Source organism: Euprymna scolopes, chromosome 7, assembly GCF_053919585.1.
Source record: "Euprymna scolopes isolate OS-2025 chromosome 7, ASM5391958v1, whole genome shotgun sequence".
NCBI classification, from domain to species: Eukaryota; Metazoa; Mollusca; class Cephalopoda; order Sepiida; family Sepiolidae; genus Euprymna; species Euprymna scolopes.
The window spans coordinates 92609307-92634783 of NC_136488.1; the positions used below are offsets into that span (position 1 = coordinate 92609307).

A 25477-nucleotide genomic window follows, 5' to 3' on the forward strand; every position below is an offset into this window, starting at 1 on the left:
AAGAGAAAAATAAAATAAAATTTTTTGTTATCCCTCAATAGAAAAAGGGAAAAAGAAAGGTTCAACGAAAAAAATAAAATATCGATAGAATTCGGTTGACAAAAAAAGAAAAAAAAAGCGAACCTAAAAAACGATTGTTCGTAGTTATTGTAAAAAGGGGATTAGCAAAATAGACTGATTTTTCTAATTTTTGAAATAAAAAAAACAAGATGGAGGAATTTGCTAAAATAATGACACAGTTCATGCAGAATCAGCAGATCTTACAAAAAGAACAGCAAACACTATACGCAGAAAGAGACGAAAGACAAAATGAACGACTCATAAAATGCCTAGAAAGGTAGGAAGAAAGGTTCGCGCAGATGCAGCTTGAACAGAAATAACTATTAGAAAGATTAACAGCTAATTCCATACAAGAAAGTAATACAACTTTCTCTAACACAACAGTTGTTAACAGCATAGATGTGTTCACATACGTACCGGAAGAGGATAAAACTTTTGATGCATACTTCAAGAGCTATGAAGATATTTTCGAAACAGACTGCGAAAACTGGCCAAATGGAAAGAAAGTAAGTTTATTACTTCGAAAGCTTGGTACCAGTGAACATTGCAAATTTGTTGATTTGATATTGCCAAGGAGAACGAATCAGTTAGATTTCGCTGAGACCGTAAAGCTTCTTAAGGAGTTATTCGGACCGAACATGTCTCTTTTTCACAAGAGATGGTCATGTATGAATCTTAAGAAAACTGATGAGCAGGACTACCTGACATACGCGTCAGTAGTAAACAAAAACTGCGACAACTTCAAATTATCGGAACTCACGGTGAACGATTTCAAATGCTTAATCTTTGCACAGGGTCTAGCATCCACAGAAATTCAGAGATCCGAAGACGCGTTCTCTCAAAATTAGAGACAGAACAAGGCCTTACATTGCAGAAATTAGCAGAAGATTGCCAAAGGGCAGTATCACTAAAAAAAAAGATTCCAGGGATATAGAAGAAGCCGGAGTGGCGTACATTAGGAAGATTAAAAAACCTGTCAGAAACTCAGGACAAAGAAATTTTGAGACTAGTCAAAATTCAAAAAAATACCCAAATTATAAATAGTCAAATTATAATAACTACAGAAAACGAAATTACGATAATAATCAAAGGAATTATAAAAAGACAGTATCAGGTAATAATTGCAGAAAATGTGATGAAAAACATTTTGAAAAGGATTGTCCTTACAAAAAATATCAGGTGCTACAATTGCGATAAAGTTGGACATAAGAGTGTTTACTGCTGAACAAAAAATAGAGTACACCAAATGACAACAAACGACAAAGGGAAAATAATTTACGAAAATATGTATCAGTAAATATTTTCGACAAACAAGTGAAATTTCAGCTTGACTCTGGATCGGATTTGTCGTTAATAAACGTCAACACTTGGAAAAAGCTGGGTAAACCGACTCTTCAAAAATCAAGTAAAGGTGCACGAACAGTGACAGGAGACGAAATAAAATTCGAAGGAGAGGTCATCCTGTCCATTAATTTAAATGACACGACGAAGAAATTGAAAATCTTCGTAATTAAAGAAAGCAAGAACTTACTGGGAATTGACTGGATTGAAAAATTCAATCTTTGGGATAAACAATGAACACTTTTTGTAGAAAAATAACCAGTTGCACCCCAACATCAGAAAATATTAAAAACGATCGGAAAAAAAAGAATTTCCCAGAAATATTTACTACTAGACTGGGAAGATGCAATAAATTTAAGGCTTTGTTTGAGCTAAAAAAAGGATGCAACACCGATGTTTAAGAAAAAACGGAACGTACCGTTCGCCGGTTTAGACAAAATAAATAGCGAGCTAGATAGACTCGAAAAAACAGGCGGCTTATCGAAAATCGAAACTAGCGTCTGGGCAGCCCTTACGGTGTACGTAAAAAAAAAAGTCGGAACAAATTCAGGACACTACTTCCGACAGAAAAGGCTCACTCTCAAATAGAAAAAGAGGGGTTAAGCATCATTTCGCGGTGATGAAATTCCACCGTTACCTGTACGGGAGACACTTTATACTGGAAACAGATCACAAGCCCCTAGTGACAATCTTCGGCTCCAAAAATGGCTTGCCAGTATATACGGCAAATCGCCTACTCCGTTGGGGTACGATCTTGCTAAATTATGACTTTCAAATAAAACATCTGGATTCGAAAAAAATAGGTCATGCGGATAGCCTGTCAAGTCTTATACCGAAAATGGAGGAAACCCTTGAAGAGTCAGTAATTGCAGCTATACGTTACAATTATGAGGAAAAAACATGGTGGCGAATATATTAAAGAATTATCAGTCACGTTAACCGATATAAAAAGGGAGGCTGAAAATGACGATGTCATCACAGACATAAAAAAATAATGCAAAATGATGAAAAAACGCAAAGCATATTTTCCGTATGCAATGATGTTTTGTTATATAGTGAAAGAGTTGTTATCCCGAAAACCTTGCAGAAAAAGATCTTACGTGATTTTCATACAGGACATCCGGGCATAAATAGGATGAAGGCACTTATGCGGAGTTACGTTTACTGGCGTAACATGGATGTGGATATTGCACTAACAGTAAACAAGTGTAAAGGTTGTGCGTTAGCCGCTAAGGCACCACTGATAGTCCATAAACCTTGGAAAAAAACTGACCATCCATGGTCATGCATTCATATAGACTTTGCTGGACCGACAGAAGGACAATACTACCTAATCGTAGTAGATAGTTTTTCCAGATGGCCCGAAGTAAAGCATTTCAAGAACCCGACGACAAATAACACAATAAGTTTTCTGCATGAAATATTTGGACGGTTTTGTGTGACAGACATTATAGTCACAGATAACGGAACACAATTTACATCAAGTGATTTCAAGGACTTTTGTGACACTTTTCAGGTAAAACATATAACTACACCACCGTTCCACCCTTGATCAAATGGATTAGCGGAAAGGTTCGTAGACGCGATAAAACGTGCACTTAGAAAATCAATAGGGACCCCGACGGATAAAGCATTACAACAATTCCTGCAAATATACAGGATAACTAAGAACTCAAATACACCGTCGAAATTATCGCCAGCAGAATTAATGTTTGCTAGAAAAATAAAATCACCATTTGATAATTAATACCAAAGCAAGCAATCGTCCATCAAATTACGCACACATCACGTAAAAGGTTTAAACCTGGTGATCGTGTATATTTTAAATGAATGAAAAATAATATTTCATATTGGGAATTTGGTACGGTAGATAAACGTATCGGCGACTTGGTCTACATGATAAAAGTTCCAAAAGGGATACACAAAAGACATCAAAATCAATTGAGAAAACGTCCTATAAAACACAACGAACATGACAAACCTGATGAAAGGAAGATCCAATTCATATACTATACGAAGCGTTTGATATCAAACCACCACAAACCATGCCCGAACTGAGAAGATCGGGAAGGAAAAGAAAGTTTACAGAACCAATTATAATGAACCCCAAGAAGAAAAGATATTGAAATCTACACGACTTCAAATCTTGGGAAGGGAGTGTTGTGGAGACGCCTACTAATTAACATAGGCGGGTGAGTGAGATATATAAAGGTATCAATCACCAATACCGAGGGAGTCCGGCAACGACCGTCAAATAGGCAAGACGCTTATGCTGCCTCCAGTAAGACATGCAACACGCCACCTGATGAATATCTCCAACTGAAGTATAGTTGAAGACATGTAAATATGTATATAACTTTTCTTCCTAATATATTATTGTATACCTTTACTTTCGTGTTCTTGTTAATTATTTGTGCAGGCACAACATAAATATATATATATATATATATATATATATATATATATATATATATATATATTCTTATATATTTAGTAATGTGATTGACAATTCAAAATTCAAATTAGAATTAAAAATTAAAAATCTGTTTCATAAGAAGTAACAACAACAAAGGCAATAATTTGTACGATCGTTTCGAAAACAATGTCTCCTCATCAGCAAAAATATTGGGCGTTTTTTTTAATATATGTAAAAGACACCATTAATAAACCTAGCATTTTTATATTCTTATATATATATGTGTGTGTGTGTGTGTGTGTGTGTGTGTGTGTGTGTGTGTGTGTGTGTGTGTGTGTTTCATAAATAAACGCTGTCGGGAGTATTATTAGACTAGGCGGCTACTATTCAGGAGAGGTGGAGAAATCTTATTTGGGTTATTACTCATTATAAAGTCTGATTTTTTATATAAATAAACAATGGTATGAGTATTATTAGACTGGACTAGTGTTCAGAAGAGATGGATAAAAATTATAGAATATGTGGACCATCCGTAACTATAAAAGTCTGATTTTCAGAAATAAATTCTGTAGAAGTGTTATTTGAAGTTATGAGAGATTGAGAAAAATTAGGACCTATTCGGATTTTTTTAACAACTTTGCGTCAGCATCTTCCGGCAGGTTACCTAAGCAACCGGAAAATTCTGAAGCGATTGTTCAATCAGAAGACCAGAAGACGACAACTTTCAATGAAAGTTTTAAATTCATACAATCAAGAAATTTTTTTTTCAAACCGAAAATTACTTTCAACACGCTACGTCAACGTGAAATCCTAACCTCCTTTTCCTATGTTAAAAATGGCTTTCTGAATAGAAAGCCAATCTTAATATGGCATAGGGAGACATTGCATTTTGAATTAATCGCCTGGCAATATTTGTTTCGGCATCTTCCGGTTGCTTATGTAACCTGTCGGAAGATGCTGACATGAAGTTGCCGAAGTTTGTCGTAAACTGGATGAGTACCGAAAATTGTTTTTTTTTTTTTTTTTTCATAAACAACCACTTGTACGAGTATTACTAAACTGGGTTAGTATTTAGGAGAGACGGAGAAAAATTATCTGTTGTTGTTCATAAATAAATATTTGCAAGGATGACTCACATTTTTTTTAAGTTTGATGTGACAAGCTGGAGCTGACGGTTTAATTTTATTCTATTAATAAGAAAAACATTTTCGTTTATAGATTTTTTTAAAGGCTATTAAGCCATATTTTCGTCGTGACGTATTTTTGAAATAAGTTTCAGAGAAAGGAAAAAATACAAAACAGTGAATAACAGTAAATAAACTAATTTTATGGTCGATTTATGTGTTCTCGCACCTGTCATTTTTATGTGCCACAAAAGCAACGCAATGGAAACTCCCCTTCTTTTTCCCCCCGCACCCATTGAAAATTCCGATTAGTTTATTCAGTATGGAGAAATACTAACCAGTTTTTCGAAAATGTGGATGAATTCTAAGACATACGACCCATTAAAAATACAGTTGATAATGAATAAAGAAAAGTTAGACTCTCAAATAGCTTTTTTCTACAAAGCCAATGTTTGATTCAGATTCGCTATATTGAGGGTGAACTTTGGTTCATTTTCTTAGTAAAAATAAAAATGTACCGTATTCAGTTTTTGAGGACTGTTATCCTCATCTTCATAGTTGTTGTTTTTTCACGGCGTTTCGGCCAAATCCTCCTCTAGCCTTCTTCAGGTGATTACCCTTTTTCCTCAAGAAGGCAAGAGGATGATTCAGCCGAAACGTGGTGAAACAACTACTATGAAGATGAGGATAAGTCCGCAAGAAAATGAATACATCAATTATGAAGGCTCATCTAAAAAATGCCAAAAATAAAATAATAATATATAATACCATTCGGTACAGACACGACGATGGAAGATGAGATAAGAACGCAAACTGGGATTTATAAGACCATAAAATCCAATCTTGATTGCCTTTCTTGGCCCGTGATATGGTGGATAGAGGCGTTGAGTCCCAACGGTTCCCGATAAGCATTGTCTGAAAATAACGGTTTCAATTCTACCCAAAGCCGGTCAGCGGAGTAGTTGGCCAAAATGTGACGAGACAACAACTAGGGAAGGCAGTAATTACTAGAAATAAAGTTACAAGACTTAGTATTTCTATTCCGTTAACCATCTGAAGAAGGCCAGAGGATGACTTGGCCGAAACGTTGTGAAACAACAACTATAAAGATGAGGATAACAGTCCGCAATAAAATGAATACACAGATTATGAAGCCTCATTTCAAAGGATTCCATATAAAAATGTAACGGTTCTGAATTTTGGGGATGAGGATTAATTATTCGTAATATTTTGATTCTTCGGACTACTATTTTCATCTTGAGTGCTGACCACATAGGGAGAGAAAGGGGAAACCATCTATTCTTGTGGGACGAAGTAAAAACTATAGACAGACGAGAACGGCGGAGAGAAAGTCGACTCAAAGAAACTGTACATATGCTGGGCGATAATTAACTACTAAGCAGATCTAGTATATAGTTTACCACAATATGAAAACCATGCATTCAAACTTAAATCTCAGCTCCAAGATGAGGAGCTATTCCTCAAAATGACAAGGCACTACAAAAGGGTTGACTGGGAAGCTATCAAAGAACATATCAGAGATGCCCCATGAACCAATATCTTCTCTCTTCCTGCGATAACTGAATGGTGCAAAGCGGCCATTGAAGCACGTGTCCCCGCACAGAAGTATTATAGCAAGCCCCACTCACCTCCATTACAAATTGTGCAGCTGCCATCTATCGATTCATACGTGATAAGTCAAATACAAATAGGCAAAAATTTATAGATGCTAGAAATCATTGTAATCATTTGACAGCCAAAAGAAAGCATGCTGAAACAACCAGGGAATGTATAGAATCGCAGGAGATAGGAACTCGTGATTTCTGGAAAATTTATAATAGTGTAGTGAATAAAGGGCAATCAGTAATTCCTCCACTATCCAACTTTCAACTCTACCTTAGAGCCAACAAACAACGCCCTCTCAAATTTCCCTACGCGGAGAGAAGCCAAAATTGATGATTTGAAAATCACGCCTTCCTATGTCCGCGATATTATAAAAACTTAGACATTTGCAAGGCACGTGGGCCTAATCTTATCCCTGCTATACTAATTTATAAATGGTCAGCTGAGCTAGTTCCTGTACTTTCAAAACTCTACAACAAATGGTTTGCTGAATCTTACTACCCTAATAGCTGGAAGATGGTCTCTGTGGTACCAGTGTACAAGAATTCTGGTGAAAGGACCGACCCTCTCAATTATCGCCCTATCAGTCCCCCCCTCTTTGCTAAAATCTTTGAGACGCTAATCAATCAAGCACTAGTCTATCACCTTGCAAAAGCTAATCTTCTCTGACAAATAGTATAGATTTAGGCAATGGCTTCCTACTGTAGATATTTTAAGTCATCTCTGAACACGTATACTATGCACTGGATAAGGCGAGCGAAGCCAGGACTGTAGCCCTTGATATATCCAAGGCCTTTGACAAAGTCTGGCAAGAAGGGCTGCTAATGAAAATGAAATCATACGGTATAACTGGACGAAAACTAAATATAATCAGATCCTTCTTAGACAATAGGACCATCCAAGTTGTTATTGATGGACTTTCATCCAAGCAGCGTAACATTAATATAGGATTGCCTCAGGGATCGATCCCTGGACCACTATTAATCCTGATATTCATTAACGTCCTCCCCGATAATATTGTGTCTGAGATGGGTATCTTTGCTGATGATATAATGCTCTATAACATGCATGAGGGAAGAAAGGATGTACACAAATCTAAGATCATGGCTGAATCCTTAGAAAATGACCTCCGGATCGTAATGGAATGGGAACGTAAATGGATGGCAACATTTAATGCTAGTAAGACTAAGCTGCTCTCCTTTAACAATCACAAGACATTTATCCAACCTACAATATCCATGACAAATAACACCCTGCCTGAGAATTCTTTTTTCAAACTCTTCGGCTTAACATTAAAAGGAAATATGAACTGGAAAAAATACATTGAGGATATTGCGAAGCCTGCTGCAAGGAAGGTGGACTCCCTCTATCGTGTTAGAAAATTACCCACACCTGAGAGTATCCTGTACCTCTACAGGGCTACCATTCGCATGGAGTATTGTTGCAACATCTGGGCTGGTGCATCTACCACTAGTCTCTCCCTCTTGGATAAAGTCAAAAAAAGTCCTTCAATCTAGTAGGTCCAAATTTGTTAACTAAACCATCCCATTGCCGCAATGTTTCATCCCTGTACCTGTATTACAATATTTTAATGAAATGTGCTCTGGTGAACTCATTGCACTTGTGTCCCCTCGATATACATATTCCCGACAAATCCGCTTAGCAACAAAATCACACCCCTTCACTGTTGAGGGCTCTAAATTCCAGAAAGCGTTCTACTCTAATAGCTTCTTCCTTCGAACGGCGACACTTTGGAATTCCCTTCCTACTACCTGCTTCCCGTGCTGTACTGATATGCAGAAGTTCAAATATAACGTAAACCAAAATCTTGTTAATCTTTCTTAGGCATGATCCCAATTAGTAGCGCCTTACATCCAAGTGGCGATATTCCTTGTTGGAGGTGAGGGTGGGTTATATATATATATATATATATATATATATATATATATATATATATATATATATATATATATATATAAGATATATTTACATCTAGAAACAAAATAGGTTTAATGTTCCTAAAATTCGTACTAGAATTGTCCGTTGATAGAGAACTTGGTAAGATTCAGTTGTAAGTTACACTCTTCTGGAGGTTGAAGGTTAAAATATCAGTCCAAGCGATACCCAAAATACAATTGCAAATTACTTAGGATTTCTACCGAGTCATGGCTGACGGAATAAGAGCATGCTCTTCACATGAATTAAATCAAGGGTTCTGTCCGAAATTCCGTGCAGGTTCGCGAGTTGGACAAGATACACACGAAGAAGGTCGCAGGTTACATACATCAACTGAAACGTTGTGAAAATAGTACTCAGGATGAGAACAGTAGTTTGAAGAATCCAAATAAAACAAACAAAAATGTATCTCGATTCAATTTCTCTAAAAAATAAGACATCAACCTCAGAAGACTTTCTTTTTTTTTTTTTTAATTTCCTCGTTTTTCAATAAGGATCTTGATAGCAGCAACAGCAAAGCTGTGACTAAAAAGAGAGAAAGGAAGTATAGGTATCCGTTTCGTTTACGTTTTTCTTTCTTTTGACATTTTTAAGCGGCATTCACACTAGTCGGTCTGAATCAGCTTCCTTTGAAGGCGGAAGTATCATGGGAATACCAAATTCAGAAGCAGACGTTAGTCATGTGTATACCATTGTCAGGAGAAATGACATTAAGTTTTTGCAGTTATGGCAGGGGCATGTCGACGTCTTCCTACATACAGAGCCTGGTATTCCCAAATGGTCACCCATGTAATACTAACCAGGCTCAACGTTGCTTAACAACGCTAACCGATGTATCAACGTGATTATGCCGTCTATTCATTATATTTATATCTTTTGACTTAGAGAGAGAATGGGCGAAATAGACAATCTGCTTCATGCATTAACGACGTTGCCATACCATTTCTACATGTAAATCGACTAGAACACCGTTTATAAAGACAGTGACTGTGAGTTAGAACCTCAATCAGAGTGTAATTAATTTTGCTCTCAATTTTATCCTAAAATGAACTCAGATATTTAAAATTACGGCTTTAAGCAGAGTGCTTTGTACTAGTCTATAACTACCACAAAGAAAAAAAGAAACTCCTTATTTCGTACGAGCTCGTGACTGAAAGAAATTATCGCATACCAAAATACATTGTAAGGCAACAAATAATTTTTTTTAAAAAAAACTTACATTGATTACATATCCATTGATTACATAGCCATCTAATAAACACACACACACACACACACATATATTTGGTAAGGTGATTGATAATTTATAATTCAAAATTAAAATTAAAAATTAAAAATCCTTTTCATAAGAAGGAGCACAACAAAGCCAATAAATTGTACGATCGTTTCGGAAGCGATGTTTTTTTATTGTGACAGACATTGAGTCAAGGACAATAATTTTAGCATATAGTTTTTTATGAAAACAAAGTCTCCTCATCAGCAAAATATTGAGTGTTTTTTTAACGTAATGGCGATCGTCTCCAACTGATAATCTATTTAAAACTTATCCTAGAGTGGCCCCTGGCTTTGATTAGCGTTGACGCATAGTAAAAAAGAAAGTATAAAATACAATTGAATCGCCGACTGTTTGAACACTTTGTCGGTTCTGTTGTCGACTGTCCTCTTTTATCTCTCGTGTTTTGTGACCTTATTCACTCGGTACGTAACGTGCTTGTAGGACATGACACCTGAAAATTTTTGCCGAAATTATTCGAACAAACTATTTTATTTTATATAGGGAAGCCCTATTAACCGGGTTGTGGTTGGCAAAGCTCTAACACTATTAAGTCACATGTAATGAAGGGTTGGACTTTATTGCACTGCGGGCATTGTTTTTGGTGGTGCTGAAACTTAAATAAGGATAGAGAATCATTGATTTAACGAATCAAGCCTACACACCATTATTTGCGAAAATCAATTTTTTTTACGAAAAGGCCAATGACTTATAATAACTTGCAGATTTTCCCAACTCTCCTGAACACTAGCCCAGTCTAATAATACTAAGCCATCGGTCACACACACACACACACACACACACACACACACACATATATATATATATATATATATATATATATATTCAGTAAATATTCAATAAATATTAATAATTTTTCTAATTTTTAATTTAGAGAAAGTAATAATGTATTTACCGATACAGAGTTATCGCCCATTTTTAAAGAAGGCGGTCATTTGAAAATAATTCCATCCGGACAAAGCATTTTCTTAAAGGAATTAAATTGCATCACAATTCTTATTCTTACTACGACGATCAACAAGAGAAACTGATGAATCAGAAATAAATATTGATTTTTTGTTAGTGAAGAGCGAGGAGACGGTTGTAAACGTAATGGCGACCATATTAATATCCATAATCCGAAAAGTAATACGGGATGTCAATATCTCTTGAATGTTTTTACTCCGTTTAATTCGATGCTTTTGTTTGGTATGCTTGGCCTTTTACCAGCCCCTCCCTTTGTACTCTGACACCGTTTGTATTAATAAACCCTTCATCTGACAAAAAAACCTCTAGATGTTTTAAAATCGCTATCAACTCTTTCGATTATTTCTGTAATCAAGGATCGGGAATGGGAGAAGAGTGGAGAGGCGCTTTTAACTTTTCATTTTTTATTATTATTATTATTATTTAATACAATCTGGGCATATTTTCTTTCAAGTCGATGATTGTGAAAACAATCTCTTCAAAATGGTGGACGTATTTGTTTTATACGTTATTCATTATATCTCAGGTAGGATTTATTAAACAAACATGTCAAGCGTTTGAGTCGCTCAGATGAAAATAAGCAGAAACAATACAGCAAATTGTGGGAGGGAGATTTTTCCCGCTCCTACACTGTAACAAGGTTAAACATGAAGTCAGTTTAACCGAGGGTGGAGGGGTTCCAACTTTTTCGTGGGGAAGAGAGTACACTGGAAGATTATAAATATATCTCAGATCGGCATTCCCCAGTAGGACCGCTTCAGAAACGATCTTTTCTCCTGAAAAAGAAGATAATGCCTGAGTGATTTGATTCCTGTGACTGAAACGAACCATACCTTAGTCAAACCAAAAAGTTGGGTCGCTGAGCAAACCTAACCATAGTGTTAGAATATATTATATAACAAATTATTAGACAGTTGGTTTAGTAGTAGTAGTAGTAGTAGTAGTAGTAGTAGTAGTAGTAGTTGGTGGTGGTGGTGAGGAGGAGGAGGAGGAGGAGGAGGAGGAGTAGTAGTGGGAGGGGTCTTCATGATGATTTTGTTTAGGATTCGTTTCCCCGATATCTTTCTATTAAGAATTCTTTCTACGGGAGGGGCCACGTGAAGGTTGCCAATGTCCTTATGTCTTTCTAGGGTTCAAACTTGGCACACCCAGGTTGTCAGCCCGCGTCGTTAAGCTCTGAGCTAACGTCACCTCCCAGCTGCTGCTGCTTTTTATATACTAAGGATTCGCTAAAAGCCACTTGAAGATAAGTTGTCAGTTGGATGATGAGCAATACTATGAGAGGATTGAAAACGATGGGTAGAATTGGAAGAATTTGTTTACTGAAGAGAAAAGACTCGACGTGTATTTTTTTACTTTAGGCTTGAAGACAACAATGTTGTAGTCAGCGGAGAAGCAGTCACGCGGTAGTGTGTTCCACAGATGGAAAGTTCTTTTTTTTTTCAATAAAGAGTCAACACTTATAAAGTTCTAAAGGTCATTCGGGTTAATGAGTGTACAGCAGACCGTGAAACGACACCGTGATGATGGTGGAAGTTTGGCAGAATTTGATCATTTAAAAGGACGGCTCAACAAAAATTTGGACTTGGAAACGGCCATATTGTAGTCAGCTAAGAAGCAGCCTCGCTTGTGTTCCATAGTCGGGCAGTTCTAGGAAAGAAACTTTGCTCATGGCAGTTTCGTTTAGTTTTAGGCACAAATAGGGGGAAAAGGAAAATTATCGATAGTGGTTGTAGCTAGACGAGTCTTTGGTGTGAGTGTTTCACAGGGGAGAGTTATAGATCAAAGCTCAGCCGAGCACCTACATAATAATAGTAAAGAAAGACTAACAACTTTCTTGTAAAGAAACTCTATTCATGAAAGTTCCGTTTCGTTTTAGATTGTGGTTTAGGAAGAACTAGCTTAGGTTCCCGGCGTTGCCCGGGTGTTTGTAGGTATGTGTTGGAAGAAAAGTAATAGGCAGGCTCGAACCCGTGATGCAAAGACGGAAAAGAAAGTGGAGATGTCTATAAGAGTGTTGGTTTAGCAAAAAAAAAAAGAAAAAAAAAGAAAATTGCGAGCGCAAAAAAAAGGTAGTAGTAAGGACGCAGGCTTGAACCCGAACCGCGAAGGAGGAAAAATGGAAAAAAAAAACTTGACGCATTAGCTGTTGCGTTCATCGCCAAACTGGAAGTGGCTGGCGTAGGTTTAAATTAAGGCTAAACAATCGAAAAGAGGCGATGACTTTCGGAAATATCGACGAAAAAAGTGACCCTTCCGTGCAGAAAAGTGCCCAAATGTTTTTAGCCAATTTTTCGATATTTGTCGTTCGAAGGGTCGAGCTTCAAAATGATATCGATCTCGTGAAAATTCGTCGCCTCTGTCGACAGTTTTTGCGAGACATACATACATACATTTAAACAGACAGGTAAGATTTATATCATAGAAGATGGCATAGATTGATGGGATCTAGACGATGCCGTCATCTCCGTCGTCATTATTTAAGACTCGTCAAATCATGTCGCAGTCGTCCATGTTGTTTTGTATACGTTTGATGTGTAGATTAAATTGAAGAGATTTTAGTTACATACAGAACTTGGTCTTCACAAATTATTCCTCCTTTAGAATTAGATCAACGTCACTTAACTTAGAGGAACCGGTGTATCGATGTGTTTCTCGCCGTATAGTTATATACTGCTAATGACCGCACGTTAAATTACTCCTAATAGTATTGATATGGCATTAAAAGAAAAAAAAAGAATTTTAAAAAAGGTGTGAACTATCACTTCCAACCCTCAATTTTACATAGGTAAAATAGTACTTTGTCTCTAATAAATCGCTTATCGGTGTTTGATCTTGTGTATTAAATCAACCAGAGAGTATGATCTGCCGAATCAATGGAATCTGCTACACAGTGTCCAAATCCAATTGAATCTATCGTAGATAATAATGCAGTAATACTTTTGATAAAAGCCACATAACTATAATATCTTTCGAATATGAGTAAAATAGCAACCTGTGCTCAATTAAACGTACAAAATGAACACGTTACAAAAAAGAATGATGTCTTATTTTTATTTAACTTCAAAATGATTGTAACTTGATTTAAAGTCAAAGTTGACATCATAACAATAATACTAAACCACCCGTGGCATATATATATACATATATGCGAATGGAAATTTAACCAACTTTCTTGGGTTCTGCATTTTGGGATTTTACCGTCATTGGATAATTTACGCTCCACCAGACTATCCATTCACGTGAAATCACTTTTTTATTCGCCCTATTTCCTCTGCTTCACTTTTTGTTATCAAGTAAGATCTATGACTTACTTGTAGTTTCATTAAATACATTTGCAAGCAAAATCCGGTCCCGCATTTTACTAAATCCTACCCTCTGATGAGAAGGAAAGTATTTCTTCGAAACTCCGTGGATTAAGGATTATTCGTTTATTTAGTGTTTCCTTTTCAAATTAAATATGTTTTTAACTCTTTTTCAAAGTGTTTTTAACATGGTTTATTAACTATTTTCTCTATCATACATACACACACACACACACACATATATATATATATATATATATATATATATATATATATATATATATATATATATACGAGGGGCGTTCCAAAAGTAATGCCTTCTATTTTTATTCCGCCCGAATGGATCAGAGGGAATTGAAAATTAGATTGTTATAGTGACTTGTTATGAATTCATGACCTGAAAATTCCACCTCTCTGTTGTGATATTGACGGTGTGGAACTGTAAAAAAAAAAAAAGCAAGTCCTGTCATGGACGTGCGTCAGAAGCAGAGATGCGTCATTGAATTACTCCATGAAGAAAAAATTGAACCTCTCAATATTCACCCGCGCCTGGTGGACGTTTACGAAGCTGATGAAGTTGATGTCAGCACAGTTAGGAGATGAGTTGGTCGATTTTCAGAGATGTCAGTGATAACGCGCGCTCTGGACAACCATGCACTCCCCCCACTCCATCGCTGGCAAAAGTGTATTTAGAATGGTAATGATTATGTAAAAAATAAATTCTGGAGCACAAAAGGTCCCCTGTTTTAATAATACCATCTTACTCTTCGTAGCTCTTGAATGTAGAGAGAGAAAAAGAGAGAGAAAAAGAGAGAGAGAGAGAAAAGAACTCACGTACAACGAGAAAGAGTAAAGGTGATAGATAGAAAATAGTGATAGTCAGGTTAATTGAAACTTGCGGCTAATTAGAACAAATAGACCATAAGTTATTCTTTCAAACATAACTCAATCCCAAAACCTTTATTTGATCGAATATTTATTCAGTAGATTTTTTTTATATTATTATTCTGATGATTTCTTTCTTTTCTTCCAGGATGATGAGCGGTCACAGTTCCCAGAATCAAAATGGACCCTCCCAGACAAAGGGAGATCCTAATGGCCGAATGAACAACAACCGAATACCGACATTACGAATCCAAGCAGAGACCCCTTTGCCTAACAACTCCAACCAAACAACTCCGATACCTCAATCAGGAGATAAATCTGTGCAGTTACCTCCCTTGAACACGTCAAGGCAAATTGTGAACTCGGGGAAACTGAGGTCAATTACCAACACACCTAGAGAACACAATCTGCCTTACAACATACTTCAAACAACGAGAGGTAATAACTACAATGGAACGAACCTTTCACAGTCCAATACATATTCAAGACTTGGAAAAAACAGTAAGAATTATTTTTCTTCGTTGTCTCGTTGTATGTAAAATGCTTTTTTTATACGGGGCATTTAATATTTCTTTATATTTGAGTTCAATAGAGTTTCTGCTTGCATTTACGTTCGGCGAATAATTCATTGTAAGAAAGAATAAGAGAAGAAGTCTACAATCCTGACATAAGTAAATGATTGTTAATGGTATGGTAAAATAGCGCAGGTAGAAATGACACATCTCTTTTCCCATGTTAAGAATGACTTTTTAAGTAGAAAGCCATTCTTAATGTGGTGAAGGAGAGAACATCGCGTTTCGAATTAGTCGCCTGGCAGTCTTCGCTTCAGCATCTTCCAGCTGCTTACGTAACCTGCAGGAAGATGTCATGAAGATGCCAGAGATTGGGTCGTAAACTGGATATGTATCTAATATTTTGACTTGAACACAATAGAGCTTCTATTTACATTTGTGTTCGACGAATTTGTAGAAAGAGAGGATAAAGCTGCAATCCACACATAAATAAATGATTGCCATGGATAGTTTTACATAATATAATCCAGGTAAAATTGTGTGGTAAAACGGTGCAGGTAGAAATGACACATGTAAAAATGGATAGTTTTACATAATATAATCCAGGTAAAATTGTGCGGTAAAACGGTGCAGGTAGAAATGACACATGTAAAAATGGATAGTTTTACATAATATAATCCAGGTAAAATTGTGTGGTAAAACGGTGCAGGTAGAAATGACACATGTAAAAATGGCACAAGTACGTAAGGAGAAAAAAAATCGCAAACGGGAACAATATAGTTGAAAAAATCTCACAAAGTGTTGAATATTGGAGAACGCTGGATGAACCAATTGAAACGAAAATGGTTGCAAGTTCCAATGTTTATATAATAGAAAATATTTCAATAATAAAAATGAATGTCTTGAGGGACATATTTACAGTTAAATATTTATAACTAGCCTGGGTGTCCGGCGTTGCTCGGGTGTTTGTAGGTGTGAGTTGAGCAAAAAAAGATGTAGTAGGCAGGCTCGAATGCGTTACGCGAAGGCGGAAAAGAAAATGGAAGTGTGTGCAATGGTGTTAATTGGCAAAAAAAAAAGAAGGAAAATTGCGAGCGCAAAAAAAAGTGGTAGTAGGCAAGCAGGCTCGAAACCGTATCACGAAGGAGGAAAAGAAAGTGAAAGAAAAAATGCGACGCGTTAACTGTTGCGACCGTCGCCAAATCGTAAGTGACGTAGGTTTAAATCAAGGCTAGACAATCGAAAAGAGGAGATGACTTTCGAAAATATCGGCGAAAAAGCGACCCCTCCTTGTAGAAAAGTGCTGAGATGAGGGTGAAGGAATTAATGTTTTGGGTCAATATTTCAATATTTGTCGTCTGAAGGGTTCAGTTTCAAAATGATATCGATCTCGTGAAAATCCATCGCCTCTCTCGAAAGTTTTTAGCCAGACATACAAACATACATACATGCATGCATTTAAACAGATAGGTGAGATTTCTAGTATAGATTATATTGGACCCAATATATAATAATGATTTAAAAAGTTTTTAAAAAATGATTCGTGCGCTACCACCGAGAATCGAAACCAAAACGTTTAGCTACCGATTTACTTTTTCCTTTAACGTTTATGCCTGAGCTATAAAGACATGTTTGCTGCAAGACTAAAACTTCAAATATGAACCAATCGCTAATACGATAAGCATTCATATTTGTAATGTTGTCATTCGACCTTCACCTGGCAAAGTCCATTTCTTTAATTTTCACACTTTTGCGCCGATTTTCCAGAGTTAAAACTAAAATATAAAGTTTCGCTTGGATTCGAATACCCTATTTATATAGTTTCATGTCTGTAGATCAAAAAGTAACAGAGGAGTTTGGTAGCAATATATATATATATATATATATATATATATATATATATATATATTAGACATTAAGAGGAGATTATAGATAGATATATAAATACCGTTCACATACACCTTTAACGATAAAGCTAGAACCCAGAATTAGATAGAATCGAGCAATTGCATCGACAACGGACAACGCTTGTATAAGACGCGTTGCTTGTCACATCGTAGAATGTAGAACTGAATAAAAATATTTAAAATCGAGGCATAGTCGATAAATTGCGCCGTGGCCCATATGCTTAGGTCGTTAGTATTGCACACTTCATGAGTGCGACGACCTGGGTTCGCGCCTAAGTCGGAGCACGTCGCTGATGAGATGCAGTACATCGAAACCCACTTTGGGTCTGGCGTTGTCTGTTGTCGATGCAATTGTTCGATTCGATCTAATTCTGGGTTCTAGCTTTATCGTGAAAGGTGTATGTGGACGGGTATTTATATATCTATATCTATATATCTCTCTATATGTGTGTGTGTGTGTGTACGCATACATAAATATATATGAGTTTAGCATCCCCCCATTTATCCCCAAAAGTCCACAACACAAAATCCTTAACATATTTAAATTTGAGTTCAGCGCCATGCTAAACTGCTAAATAGACATACACAGAAAATCTTTGGCAAATATGTTAAAATAGTCTCAAAAATGGAGGGCTTTTATTAACCCTGAAAGAGTCCCTGGGGCACACCAAAAGTTTATGCGAAGTATAGACAAACAAAATTATATAGAAATCAGTTGGCTACAAGTTGTAGCTAACTGATTTCTATATAATTTTGTTTGTCTTCAGAAAGTTTTATAAAATCCAAGGCATCAATTTTTTTTTTAATACGCACAAAAGTGTCAACTTTAGCCATTTAAACCCGAATAACACCACGGGGGGGGGCGGAGTTTTCCCGGTAAATCCGTTCTGCTACATTTTTACTCATACCATGTTTAATGTTTGTGCAAAATCTCCAAAACATTCCAAGGCGTGATTATTGAGAAAAGCGCGGACAGAAAAGCACGGATAAGGGTGAATTTACAGGTCCACCCTCCTTTTGTCGGGGGAGCAAAAAAATAAACTAAAAACGGAAAAATTATATAAATTGTGAATATACAATTGAGTAAAATAAATAAGCCAATTAAAAGAATCACGAAATATAATAAAACCTGAAGCGCTTTTCGTCAGACCACATTTCAAGGATAAATGTCTGAAAGAAGGAAAAGAAGCTACTACTACTACTACTACTAATAATAATAATAATAATAATAATAATAATAATAATAATAATATTTTTTTTTTAATTTCACCCTTTTATTTTATCCATATTTTAGTCGATTTAACATCCGATTATGGTTCATTTTTTTTTTCAATATATATGTGTGTGTGTGTGTGTGTGTGTGTGTGTGTGTGTGTGTGTGTGTGTGTGGACGGCTATATAACTTAACAAGTTGATTAAAATCTAGTGTACAATACAAAAAGGGAAAATATTTTAAAGTTTCTTAAAACAAATATTATGTATACATTTAAAAGTTTTAAAAAATGTAAACTCTAACCCCTAACTCTAACCGTTCACTTTAACCCTCATCTTAGTCCCAAACCTAATGTTTAGCAATTCTGAACGTGAAAAAAAATATTTCCAAATGTCATGGGAACTTTACTATTTACCACGTTCGTAGACATATCGATGTGTATTAGATAAAAATCAAAAAGATAACAAACATCTCGGGAGATGCTTTGCAAAGTACAAAACCGACTTCAAAATCTAGTGGAGTACGTCCTCTTCACTTCCTTACAGCCACTTTCTAACAAGAGAGATTTTGTTAGTCTTTCTCTGCGTTATCCTTATTTTCATGGTAGGTGCTCGACTGAGCTCCAGTTTATACTTGTCAAAAAACAAAATTACAGAAACTTGTCGCGTTACAATCACTGTCAACAATTTCCTTTTCCACTTTTGTGTATTTCCAACTGAATGGAGCTTCCATGGGCAAAGTTTCTTTCCTAGAATTACCTGTCTATGGATCACAATACTATCAGGCTTCTTCCCAATTGACTACAACGTATTTGTTTTCAAGTCCAATGTAAACAAAGTATTGTCAAGTAGTCCTATATAATCAATAATCAAAATCGTATCAATTTCAACCACTAATAACAATAATAATCACATTATCTCGCCGTTCACCTGACAAACACATATACTCTTATCATCGAGTAGCCATTAAGCTTTGATAGTGACTCGTTAGTAAAAATAAAAGAGAATAGATGTAAAGTGGATGGAGAAGTGGAAGGGAGAGGGAAGATGCGATAGGGAGATGATATAGAGGCGGATAGAGAGACGGGTAGAGAGAGGTAGAGATTTTTTATTCAACTACTCTCTAATATTTCCCAATGCCTTCATGAATAACACATGTAACATCCTCATTAAAATTATGTACGTGTTTGCACATATCACAAACACACATGTAAATTAAATGGCTACATAGTAAGGTTTTGTCCCAGTCGACAACAGGGTGGAGATCAAAGGGACGGAAAAACGAAATAAATATGCGAAACTTGCCAGAGAACTAAAAAGAATATGGAATATAAAGAAAAGCAATGCAATACCAATAACCTTAGGAGCATTAGGAACCGTTCTAAAGAACTTGGAAAAAAGACTAGTAGAAATTGTAACCATGGAGAAAACTGAAACTATACAACAGACGGTAATGCTTGTAATATAGCGCGGATGCGCGGATGTGAATGCTTCAGAAATGAGGTCACCGGTGGGGGGGGGGGTACTATAAAAAAAAAAGATCTCGACAGATACGAGATAACGTTCGAAATCTCGAAGAAATAAATGTCGTTGTACAAACCATAAAGCGAGTCGGAGTTATTTCCTGTTCTTTTGTCCACTTTGCGACTGAGGCCACAACGTGTGTACAAGTTTACAACATTACACGCTAAAAACAGCTGAAATCTTAAGGAAAACTCTTGAATGCAAAAACTAACCCACAACCGACCATATAGAAATTACAAAATAAGCAAAAAATAAAAATAAAATACAGGAACCTCACATGGAACCAAGAAATCTGAAATCACAAAATTGTAAGTTAACTATGCCCCACTTAAAATAAATAAAGATAGAAAAAAAATGGTGATACAGGCATTGACTGGCGGCACACCAAACAGTCGTGAAGAATCAAGGAGGATGGTAATACCGAGAAAGAAGAGCACTAATCAGACTTCCACTGATACGCTGGAAAGGAAACTGTGTTAACCAAATCCTAGTGAAGACCAATGTTCGCTACTAGCATGAAATCAATGGTAAGCTGTTATTGCAATAACGGAAAGTTATCTGCAATGGTTATCAAAAGAGTTGAAGAGCACTGGAACTCTAGGGATTGTCACCCAGATTCTAAGGAACACCACTAGACATTATCAGTGACTAATCTTCGATAATGACCTGTGCGAGAACTCCTAGTGAGTACATAATAAAGATATTATATATATTTTAACCTTTTCTATTTTGCTGTCCATGCACCCGGGCAACGTCGGGTATCCATGTTTTTATAAAAACCATTGCGAGTTAGCTGAATCTTTATTGGTTAGTTTACATAACCAACTGAGGGGGATCTGCAAATAAACTTATATTTGCTTCAATCATTGTCAAGCTTTGAACAAATAAGCGCGGAACTTCTCGACGAATAACAAATATTTTTTTCCAGAATTAGAAATTAGTAAAATTTGTAATAATAACAAAAACATAGTTTTAAAGAGGGATCAGCGTCGTGAGTGATAAGTAGGTCTAAATATGACGAGGCTGTTTACACAAAGCCTCTCTTTCTTTGTTTTCTTATTTACTTGCTTCCAAGCGATAAGAAAGCACAAGGTCATTTGTTAATGTGGGGAAAATCTAGCTCCTCAAAACGATAATCTGGATTGAAAACGCAGTCTAGTGGGAGATGATCTCGTCTATTTCCGACAGTCTTTTTTCTCATAGAAGAGATGTTTCTAATATTTCTCTACTCATGTCGTTATTTTCATGGTAGATGCTTCAGCGGACTTCAATCCTTGCCCCTGCTCCCGTCAAACATTCACAGCAAGAACTTAAGCTGTTTGGTGACGGCTTTACGAATCTACTAGAAATTCGTCTAGTTACAACCTCTGCAAAGAATTTTCCTTCCTTCCGTATACCGAAAACAGGCGGAACTTCCATTAATATCATTCTTAGAATTTCCTATTTTGGGAACAAAATACTACAGAAATACTTCCCTGTTGACATTTGTTGTTGTTTGTTTTTGTTGTTTTTGGTTTACCTCTTTGTTTTGTTTATTTTTTTGTTCACTTTTGTTTTGTTTATTGTTTTTGTTCGTTTATTTTTTGTTTACTTGTTTGTTTTGTTTATTGTTTTTTTGTTTGTTTTTGTTTACTTTTGTTTTGTTTATTGTTGTTTGTTTACTTGTTTGTTTTGTTTATTGTTTTTGTTTTTGTTTACTTGTTTGTTTTGTTTACTGTTTTTTGCTTGTTTTTGTTTACTTTTGTTTTGTGTAGTTTTTTTTGTTTTTGCTTTTTTGTTTGTTTATTGTTTTTTTTTGTTTTTGGTTTGTTTGTTTTTGTTTACTTGTTTGTTTTGTTTATTGTTTTTTATGTTTCTGTTTACTTTTCTTTTGTGTACTATTTTTTGTTTGTTTTTGTTTACTTTTCTTTTGTGTATTGCTTTTGTTTGTTTTTGTTACTTGTTTGTTTTGTTTATTGTTTATTGTTTGTTTGTTTGTTTGTTTTTGTTTGTTTGTTTTGTTTATTGCTTTTTTGTTTGTTTTTGTTTACTTTTGTTTTGTGCGTTGTTTTTTTGTTTCTTTGTAAACATTTACAACAAAACTCGTCTACCTACAACCACTGTTAATAATGTTCATTTCTCGCTGCCTGTTCCTAAAATTAAACGAAACTTCCCAGTGAAGTTTCTTTCTTAGGCCTATTCGTCTGTGCTACACTATATCGCGGAGTTGCTTTCTAATTGACAGCAACATTGTCGTTTATCAAGTCAAACTTTTGTTGCGCCATCCTTTCAAACAATCGGATTCTGCCAAACTTCCGCCATCATTGTACATCATGATGGTGTTGTCTTATCGTCCACTTCGCACGCATTTACCCTTATCCTCGAGAGGCATATTACCAGCTACGACTATGAACAACCGTTTATTAACGCGGCTTACTAGATTGTAGATTGTATTACTGCATTACCGTTGCCAAGACCACTCAACTCCTATACCCCCTTATGTCTCACTGGCAATAATTTCTTGTTTGAGGTGAACAAATAAAAAAAAGAATAAGTAAAAATAGTTTTTTTTTGGGGGGGGGAATCATTTGTCTTTGGAATTCCCTCCTTGTTACCCGTTTTCTTGACAATATCAGTATTGATAAATTTAAATTTAATGTGAACAAACATAATGCTTCCCAACAGGTGCTCGGCTGAGCTTCAATGTTTGGTTGTTGCCTGTAAAACATTCATAACAAAAACTCGTTTAGCTACCACAACTGTTAATAATGTTCCTTTCCCTCTGTCTGTTCCTAAAACTTATCGGAACTTCCATGAGCAAAGTTTCTTTCATAGAACTACTCGTCCTTGGTACACCATACCGCAGGGTTGCTTTCCGACTGGCTAATATCATTTTAAAGTTCACTGAGAACTACTTTTTGCCATCCTATTAAATAATTGGATTCTGCCAAACTTTCATCATCATTACCAATCATCACAGTGTTGTCTCACCGCCCACTTGACACTCATTAATCTTTATCCTCGAGTGACCTTTGGTCCTTGATAATTCGTAACACCTTAGCAAAAACAAAATGTCTACGAAAGTGAAGATATTTTACCCATTTTCAAAATCGGGGCTGATAATCGAGGAAGCGTATACTCAGATCGGACATTTATAACCCAAAGTTATGGATAACGCAATTCAAAATATTTACATACGGATATAAAGAGGGCGCGAAAATACTTTATAAAATAAAACACGCTAATCTAAATAAACACATAAATGTCGCAAAATATCCACAAAGTCTAGACATTGTGAAAACTATCTGCTTTAAAAATGGCTTCTTTTTTGTTATCATTATATTCAACTAATACAATACCCGTCCTAGGACAGATATAAGCAATAAATATAGCATTAGTTTTAAATGTTAATGCTTGTTATTTTTATCATTATTATTTTTTTTACTAAGGGGGTGGGGCATCACTTATCAAGGCCCATAGGCTTCTCAAGGATAAGTTAATGAATGCCAGGTGGCTGGTGAGATAACACCGTGATTCTCATTAATGATAAAAATCGCGCAGAATTTGATTATTTAAAAGACTGGCTCAATAAGAACTTATCTACACTGGATTTGAACTATGCTATATTCAGCTGAGAAGCAGTTCTGCGGTATTGTGTTGCACAGCTGGTCAGTTATAGGAAATAAACTTTGATCGTGTAATTTTCGTTTAACTTTAGGAATAGTAAGGGAAATTATTGACAGTGTTTGTTTCTATTTACTTGCCTCCCCACAAGGGCAGTTAGACACAAGGTCGGTTTTTAATGTGGGGAAAATCCAGCTCCCCAAAAAGGGGCACTCTGGATAGGAACAAAAATTTAGAAAATTGTCTCAGTCATTAAGGATTTCTCCTCCACTGACCGAGGACAAAAAAGGTGAAGTGTAGCATCAGAACAGATACTACACTGTGATCTTGGCCTAAAGGTTAAGGAAACTTCTTGCTAGACTAGTATTTTGCAAATGTTTTACAGTTTTTTGGTTTATTTATTTTTATTTTATTTTTTTATTTTTTACTTTCTTAGGGGTGGCATTTGTATGTTTTCGTCGGCAACCTCTAAATGGTATAATTAAAAATAACTAGCGTGACATGTGGAAATTCCACAGGGGACTCATTCATATATAATATATTGATTTAGCATTCTGTAGATGTTCAGCGTAAATGGAGACGCTCTGATATTATTGTAGCTTTTTTGTTAAAACTGCAAAAGTATTTATCTAATTTAGTCCGGCGTAACCCGATCGTAAAGAACGCTAAAATATGATATTTTAATTCTTGCAGATTTCGTATATATTATCATAGAGTTGATGTTCTACCGATTTTTATATAGTATAAAGTTGCGATTACAAAGATGAATATGACTTGGGTGCATTAGCTTGAATCGAAACGGAAATAAAAACTTATGAAAAAAAAATTGTGTGTGTGTGTGTGTGCGCGCGTGTGTGTGCGTGTGTGTGTGTGCGTGTGTGTGTGTGTCTGGTCACGTATAGGCTCCAATATGGTTGGCTATTTTAAAAAACTGATTACATATAATGATAGATGTATCGAGACACAGGAATGGGTATGTTTGATCTGGCAGAACGGTGGTTCATTAAAATTGTGGGGTCTGCGTTCGTGCCTGGTCCACAAAGTATGAAAATAAAAAATTTTAAAATTAAAAAAAACGTATACAAGTGTTTTTGATATAGATGTACACAATAATACTTTGATAAGTATGTTTTAACTTAAATAGGGATAGTATAATAAAATTGTGGGGTCTGCGTTCGCGCCTGGCCTCCATAGAATGGAAATAGGCACAAACTTTAATAAAGACTTTTCATATCTATCTGCGTAAGTATACTTTGATAGTTATGTTTCAGTTTGAAGAAATATGGTATGATAAAATTATGGGGTGTTCGTTCGCACCTGATCTCCATAGAACGGAAATATGTCACAAAGTTTAACAAGGTTTTTTTAATATAGATCCACAAAATATTGTGATAAGTGTTTCAGTGTGAACAGGTATGGTATAATAAATTATGGGTTTTATCTATTTTATTTTTAATTTCATCATATTTTTGCTTTGCTATATATATATATATATATATATATATATATATATAGCTCAAGTTATATATATATATATATATATATATATATATATAACTTGAGCTCCTCCAGCCATAATCGATAATCGAAACCGAAACCAAAACTTATGAACAATATTTGATAAAATTATTTATAAAAAAAATAGATGACTGGAGTGCCATCAGTTATAATCGAAATCGAAACCAAAACTTATGAAGAATTCTTGATAAAATTATTTATGACAAAGAAATAGAAGTACATAAAAATTAA

The 25477-nt window shown here is 35.6% G+C and overlaps 1 protein-coding gene across 1 annotated transcript in view; it reads left to right on the forward strand.

The window, feature by feature from the left end:
• Positions 1-25477, forward strand: part of LOC145279827 (uncharacterized) — a 289465-nt gene that overhangs the window by 189936 nt on the left and 74052 nt on the right. Inside the window, exon 4 of the mRNA XM_080131233.1 lies at positions 15119-15471. Coding sequence (XP_079987359.1) covers positions 15120-15471 — 352 coding nt within the window. The 5' untranslated portion in view covers position 15119. The remainder of the gene's footprint in view (positions 1-15118; positions 15472-25477) is intronic.